General features: G+C 36.5%; 1 protein-coding gene across 1 annotated transcript; it reads left to right on the forward strand.

Moving 5' to 3' along the window:
- Positions 1–6,572, forward strand: LOC105130488 (GTP-binding protein, HflX). Its single transcript, XM_011033028.1, has 13 exons — positions 1–442; positions 519–583; positions 661–723; positions 815–904; positions 1,016–1,128; positions 2,057–2,125; positions 3,456–3,600; positions 3,695–3,750; positions 3,867–3,917; positions 4,049–4,103; positions 4,183–4,239; positions 5,133–5,252; positions 5,370–6,572. The coding sequence occupies exons 1-13, from the start codon at positions 82–84 to the stop codon at positions 5,868–5,870; spliced, it is 1,746 nt and encodes a 581-aa protein (XP_011031330.1). The 5' UTR covers positions 1–81; the 3' UTR covers positions 5,871–6,572.
- Positions 6,573–8,067: the final 1,495 nt, after the last annotated feature.

The raw sequence follows: 8,067 nt of genomic DNA on the forward strand, positions 1-8,067 counted from the left end.
TGCAGGGACCAGAATAAATCGAGCTTCATCTCTTGTCGGTTGCCCTATACAAACAAAGGTGTAGGGAAAGCGGAGCAGAGCATGAGAATGGGAATGCTAGGAGTGGCAGTACGGTTAAGGCGGTGTCTGAAGCCCCAAAATACCACTATCCTCTCTTCATACTCATATCACTCGTCGCCTTCAAACCGACAAAGAAAGAACGAAAACCAAGTGGATTCGTCTTTCAACAGAGACCCAACAAGCCCACCTCGACTCTTTGTGGTGCAGCCTCGTCTCCGCCCCGATACTCTCCTTCAAGCCAAGCTTAACGAAGCTCTATGCCTCGCCAATTCCCTCGAAGAACAGCGTGATGGGTACTTCGATTCTGATTTCTTCGATAAACCCTTGCCCCCTCACATTCTCGTTCAAAATCCCATCTTCCGTTCCTCTAAAGCTCGAGCAGGTTTTTTTTTTTTAAACTTAATCAATTCCTTTGCTTTTCTTTGATTTAATAATCTGATTCAATTTGGTATGTGCAGATACTTACTTTGGGACTGGGACTGTAGACGATATCTTGTGCCATATCAGAGCAATTGAGTCGAAGGCAAGAATTTTGTTTTTCCTTAAAAAAACCTTCTTTTTTTTGAGGAAAAAACAATGATAATGTGTGATTTTTAACAGGATGATGTTGATGCTGTGTTTGTAAATGCTATTTTAAGTGGGATTCAACTGCGGAATTTGGAGGCAGGTTCTTATTTTTATTTTTTATTTTTGGAGATGATGATTATTTTGGTATATTGATTTTGCTTTTATTTTTGTTTCATTGTTATTTCAGCGGAAATGGAATAAACCTGTGTTAGACCGGGTGTCACTTATAATAGAGATATTCAATGCACATGCCCATACAAAGGAGGCGAAACTTCAGGTTTAGTTACTGACAAGATTTATTTACACTACATTTTACTTCAGTGTCGATTTAGTCCTGTACCCATGGGTTTAGGCTAATGATTGTTTGGTTGTAATTTTTTTTTTCCAGGCAGAATTAGCGGCTCTAATGTATGCAAAGAGTAGACTTGTTCGAGTACGTGGTAGTGATGGTCGCTTGACTTTTGGAGCATTTGGAGATGCTGAAGTTGTTAGTGCCCGAGGGTGAATTTGTTGTTCTTGATTAAGAAATTTTTTTAATGCAAGTCTGATTTTTGGTTAAGCTACACTGCTCTAATACCTTGTTCATGTGTTTATCTTTCTTGAGAGCTTCATATAGTTGGAATTTTATCTTCATTAGTGGCTAGCATGTTCTGTTTCTGACAACCTTGTCCTCCAACTCAAAAACAGATAATATTGACCTTTTTTTGTCTTCTTTTTGAGATGGACAAAGCTAATTAGATTGATCTTTAAATTTTTTTCTATGGGTGCAATACGTGCCATGCAATCAAAACTCATCATGCAGCTTAATTTCTTAGGAAAAACATTGTTTTGCACCGGCACCTGCTCTGTGAAAATTGGGCTCAGGGAAGTTATCCTGTTTCAAATTCTGATTTTTGGTTGAGTTTGAATGTTGATTTGTGGTAGAGTTGCATTACCAGATTTTTCTTGAAAAATACACTGATCAACTAAACGATCCATCATAGGCACCACAACCAGACAAAAGGACTTACTGACCTGAACCAGTTATCTCCCTGCAAGTCTATGTCACTGTAAATCACATGTTCTCATAGAGGTATAACTTTTTGAGGAGGGACAGTCTTTGATGGCTTTTGTATTGTTGCACTTTTATTCTTATTATTGTTTTGGTGGCCACAGTACCTGTATGCTTTCATCCTTTAAACCCTGGATATTTGGCTCCTAATATGGTTCAAGAGATTTGCTTGAATTTTGTTTTGGCATTTATCACCTGCTTAGCTTGAATGATATTTGGTTTAGGAATGTATGATTGCTATTGGCACAAACAACTACCCCTATACCTGCCCCCCCTCCTCAATATACGCTTGAGTGAGTGTGCTTGCACATGCTTGTTCGCATATATGAGTTATCATTTGCTAGGAAAAGTGTTGATTTGCATGGAAATTGTTTACAGGAGAGGAAGTGGAGGACGTGGCTTTACCAGTGGTGCTGGAGAAACTGAGCTTCAGCTTCAGCGGCGAAGGTTTGCTCCTTGAGTCTATTTTTGTTTTACATTAACACGTTTTTTTTAGAGGAATGACCTGCATTATATGTCGGTGGTACTCAAATGATAAAAATCTAGTCAGTACTTACATGAAGTATAATAACCATATATTTTAGAGGGAGTTCCAGATGTCCAGGCTACTTCTGTTTGCAACTTTCTGGTATCATGCATGTCATGTTGCCAAATACTATACATGGGCTGTCTTGTGTGAAATATGCTACATGAAGACATCTTTTGGTATATTTTTGTAGTACTTAATATTGAAGAAAAAAAAGAGTATAATAAATGCAAATCTGAATTTTTTTTCTATGATGAGTGCATTTTTTATTTTTCCTGAAACATGCCCTTAGAAGCTATTCTTGAGCATTTTTGTGAAATTATTGTTTCAATAGAAAATAAATCTGGATCACCTTTTCCTTTAAATGTTATGCTTGCCAGAGTTCTATGCTACTCAACTGCCAGTTTTCTGTCATTTATGGTGGTTCCAAAAGTTCTGGAATCTAATCAACTCCTGACACTATTGTCAGATTAGAGTGTTTTACTATGCTGTCACATTGTTTAAAGTCGCCTCTCATTCCATCATGTGCTCTTACGTTTTCCTGCGTTGTCATTGCTTAGAAATAGATTGGAAAGCTCTGTTTTTCATGACATAATATTTTGGGAAACAGTTTTTTGTTACACTTTTCATTTATTTGTTTTATGATACACAAAGTTGTTTCTATAAAAAGTTTTGTTTGGCTTAGGTCACTCATAAATAACTATTATACTTTTGATGTTACCTTCCACTTCATTTTGACGGAAGTGGAATTTCTACTTGATTCCAAGGCAATTTGCTAGTTTTTTTTGTTGGATTATTGGTTTCACTGTTTAAAAATGGAATAACATTATTCAGAGATCCCAAATGAATTATATATATTTTTTATTATATTATTTTTTATATTAACTTCTTGAAACTCATGGCCTTCTGATTTTATCAGCTAGTTAATTTTGATATTTTTATTTTTATGTAAAAAGATAATAATAATAATAACAACAACAACAACAATAACAAGGGTAAAACATTCGGTTTATCCAAATTACCAGAATTACTCGATCAGGTTAACCAAATTTGGGTTAAAGAAAATTTATTTTTGGCGGGGTAGTGGGAAAGATTTTTGGCTAATTACCCAAAATAACAATTTTTCATCTAAATTACCCGAATGCTCACCTCTTTCATAGACTAGATAACTCTTCATGGTTCGGTTTATATGGCATGCACTTTTGATATTATATGTGTTCATATATTGGCTTTATGGAACTCCAATATCAGAATATTAGAACGGCGTGAAACTTTGCTGGCCCAAATCAAAGATGTTCGTCGTACTCGAGCTTTGCAGCGAGCTTCTCGTAAGAGGCATTGTCAATTGGATAGTCAATATTTGGCCACTGTTGCTGTTGTAGGATACACAAATGCTGTAAGTGATTGACATCTGATTGGAATCTCAAAGTTGTTACCATGCAACTAAACTAAATATCCTCAGCAGTGATATTTTTTTTTTTCTCTTGCAGGGAAAATCAACATTAGTTAGTGCACTCTCAGGGAATGATCTTTACAGTGATTCTCGGTATTTCATCTCCTTGATGAAATGTTCTAGATTTAAGCTCCACATTTGAACCAGGCTTCCTTGAAATATCATTATTGTTGTTTGTAAGTAGTTAATTGGACTTGCTGTTTATGCAGACTGTTTGCAACACTGGATGCTAGATTAAAAAGTGTTGTTCTTCCTTCAGGGTAAGAAGTTGGTGTTGAATCTAAGTTGTTTTCTATTATGGTCTGTGGTGTGATGTAGTGAAGCTCTTGAATGTAGTGTTTTTTAAAATAATTCTTTTTCTTCATTTATCTGATTGAGCTATAATTCTCAGGAGGAAAGTGCTTCTTGGTGATACTGTGGGATTTATATCAGATTTGCCAGTGCAGGTAAGTGAAATGTATGTGCAGTTGCTGATTCATTAATCATATTCATTATTCTCACTCTTCATTATAATTACTCTCTTAGTTGGTGCAAGCGTTTCGTGCAACTCTAGAGGAAGTGGTGGAAGCTGACCTCCTTGTGGTAAGTCAGTTGCTTGCCTTACCATTTGCTAACTTTTCTATCATTTTTCTAGTGTTAGATTCTTTTGTTGCTGACTTTGGCACAAATTTTACTACCCATCTTCCCAAAATGGAAACAATTTGAAATGAAGACTGTGAAAAGGGTAAAGAGAAGCAAATCATTAAGAAAAAGGAAATGAATATAAGATGAGTGACATCAAATACACAAATATTAACCAAGGGTAATTGGATATTATCATCCTTGTTCAAGCCGGTTTAGCCTATACAACAACAGAAAAGCCTTAACCCCAAACTAGTTGAGGTCTATATCGATCCTTTAGCTCATTTCAGCCCAATCTTAAAGCAAATCCATTACTCCCAAGCATGCAGCAATGTGATGGAACCTCATGCTTATTTAACACTAGACCTAGGTGTTGATGTAGCCTATGTCTAGGTTGGCACGGACCTAGGTCTAGGTTGGCACGATCCATGCATGAGACAGGACAAAGTTTTATGCTGATTATCAACTTATTGCATCTCCTTTACTTTTTCTAGGCCTGATCTATCCTTAAGCTAAGCTAGCACACACACAGTTCATTGAGCCATTATGAAGATATTTTTGTTGATTAATGTTTGTTATGCTCAATTTTTGGCGTAAAAAAGTTGGTATCAAACATGAAATATCAGATAAGAGTGTAGGCATGTTTAGAACTAGTATTTTTTTTTTCCCGTATGATGCTTTTATTCATGTATTTGTTCTTCCTGCTGCTACTTATGCCTGGTGTAAGCCTAGGTGAATTGGCGTGTATGTTCTTTTTCTTGTAATGCATCTGCCAGCACATATTTTATATTGTTTATCATCTATAGAGAGCATTGTCAATGCACATCTGATGTATCTTGATAACACTGATGCAGCATTTAATGGACTCTACTGCTCCTAATCTTGAGGAGCATCGAGCAACTGTGTTGCAAGCTCTTCAGCAAATAGGAGTGTCAAAAGAGAAATTACAGAATATGATTGAAGTCTGGAATAAGGTACTATAATTATACTCTATCCTTTTCCCTTGAAAAATTAAATAAAAATGGAAGATGTCAATGACGAAGAGTGTATCCAGAGATCACTGTACATTATTGGATTTTGCAACCATTCAGATTGATTACCAGGAAGAAATGGTTGCTGATGAGTATCTATGTGATGGTGAAGATGGTGAGGCTAGCAGTTTGTCTGGTGTTGAAGGTGATGATGTAGCAGATGATGAGATCAATGGTTTCTCTGGAAGAAGTGAAGGAGATTTTGAAGAGACGCCAGACAATGAGCAAGATGATTACTCTGGCGACTGGCTGTTGTCAGGAGATGACCAAGAGATGGTAGGTGACCACTGGTTGAAGACTCTGGATGAGCAACGAGATGAGGCCTTAAATGACTTGGGGATGCAAGAAGTTTTACAATGTCAGGCCCAGCATGGTCCACATCTCAAAATATCTGCTGTGACAGGAGTTGGCTTGCAAGAATTGCTGGAACTCATTGATGACAGGCTAAAGACTCAGGATGAGAAGTTCAAGGAACAAAATGTAGTGGAAAGGGGTTTTTTTAATAAAAAATGGAGGCCTCCACGTACAGAGGATGCTGTTATAGCAGCTGCTGAACAGTGACAAGAATAAGATTATGTGCACATTTTTTAATTCCTCTTGAGAGTAATACCGAAATAAGATGAAAAGTTTTCAAAGGCATGGATGATCGATTATGGAGGCACTCTATCATATTCCACTGAATAAATTTTGGTGCTTGGTAAGAAAAAATGCAGATGGAGGGGAACTAATTGAAAAGATGGAGATGGCTCACTGTTTATTCAAAGATTGTGAATGCAAAGGCAGCCATTTTGAAGCAAAAAGTAGAAGTAGAAACGTATGTGTGGTGAGCAGTGCATTTTATTTGTAGGAGGAATAGGTTCCTGAAGGTGTGCTAGGGTATACAAGCATATCCGCTCGGTATTTGGGTGTGGTGGTGTAGTTTTGCTAGACAGACGGTGTAAATTTCCCTTGAAGCAATGATGCGGCTGTAGGACGTTTATACATTAATGGAAGCATTTAAATGTTCTGAATGCCTGTTTCTCGTAATTGCAGTTACCTTAAATGGTATAAATCTTGGCATTGTTTGTTGAGCTATAGGAAAGGCAATGATGGAGTCATGGTGCCGGGTTTTTTTGGGAGAAGATGTTTGATCAGATATCTATCCCGTTTTTTCTTTCTCAATACTTTTCATGTTCTATCTTGCAAATACACCAGTGGCTTTGACTTTGGATGTAAACGGGACCTTTTTAATCAATTTTTAGTGTTAAACTAGTTTACTGTGCAGCAGCAGCTACGGACTATTTAGCGTTGTTAGGAAAACGTTAACCGTAAAATTTTCTAAAATAATTTAAGACTGTTAAACTAGTCTTATAGATGATAGTTTAAGCACACTGGAAACCGAATCTTGATACTTGGACTAACATACAATTACATGAAATAAAAGAGAACTCGTTCACAATGGCTTGCTCATTCTTGTAAAGTTGATGGAGATACTTGAAATATTTTTGGCAACCTGGCCTGCCAGGTATGATGAAAACTCAAACAGTATAAATTCCTTCTTGGCTTCTGCACAAAAGCTGTTGGTTTAGGGTTTAAGCAGTATAAAATTTCTCAAGTAAAATGATCTTATATGCTTGTCTTTTACGAAACTTGAATACCTCTACACGTATAAAAACAAGTAACTAGAATGAGCTAGACCAAACTGCAACCATGGCCGCAGCCGTGTACATATTCTACAGCAATACTCTTTTGAAAAGCATTGACACACCACAGTGCCAAAAACAATCTTGAACCAAACATGGTTTTGTTAGATTTTCTATTATATGATTTGAGTATTTAGGTTTGAGCTTGTAAGAGCAAAATGATGGATTCCCCTATTCTTCATCTCATGAACTGGTTTGCTTTCTTCTACCAGTATCTAGTATTTTATTGCGAGTTAACTAATCTTTATGTTGTAGATCTTGTGCTGCGTTTAAAAGAACCTAAAGGCCCACCATGTGCATTGCAAAAAAACAAAATGTTGTTCTTTGTTTTTTCTAGAAGTTCTTGAAATAAAGACATAGTACAAAGGTTATAAGAAAATTATACAAAATTTTAAAGACTATTTTTAGCAGTATTTTATTACAAATACATACGCTTTATACCTTTGAATTAATAATTATTAACTATTGAACCAATTATTGTAAAATTAGTAAGAAATATAGCTCAACAATACACTTGCGAAGCTATTGGTGACTATATTTCTCCAAAGCCTATCTTTCAAGCAATAATTACACTATCAGTTGTGTTGCAGCATCAAATATTTGATGTATAAGGATATACGATCGCATATATATACTAGAGAATATGTATTATTAAAGTTAAGCTCATCAATTAACCGATAGGGATTACAAAGGCAGTTCTTGGAGAGCCTAAGAAAGTTACAACACAGTAGCGAGGCCTTGGTCCCTGCCGGGAGCAAGTGCCAGGATTAAACCTGTAACATGCCACCTGTGGCAGCAGAACAGAAGCTATGTTCAAGTATCTGGTGGCTAATATATGCACAAGGGGTCCATTTCTTACTGGATTTAAGGGCTATGTAAGAGTATGATATGCATGTCTGGCCCATTTCCTTATGTGTTTTCTCATCTGGAAGACAGGAAGCTCCTCACTCATAATGACATCGACATATGCATTTGCTACTGTAACTGGCTCTGGGTCCATCAATTAACTCAATGGGCCTTTAATATATACACCCCATTAAGTTGTGCTGGGTAGTATTATACAGTAAGTATAAATA

The sequence above is a fragment of the Populus euphratica genome, unplaced genomic scaffold (assembly GCF_000495115.2).
Source record: "Populus euphratica unplaced genomic scaffold, PopEup_1.0 scaffold21.1, whole genome shotgun sequence".
NCBI classification, from domain to species: Eukaryota; Viridiplantae; Streptophyta; class Magnoliopsida; order Malpighiales; family Salicaceae; genus Populus; species Populus euphratica.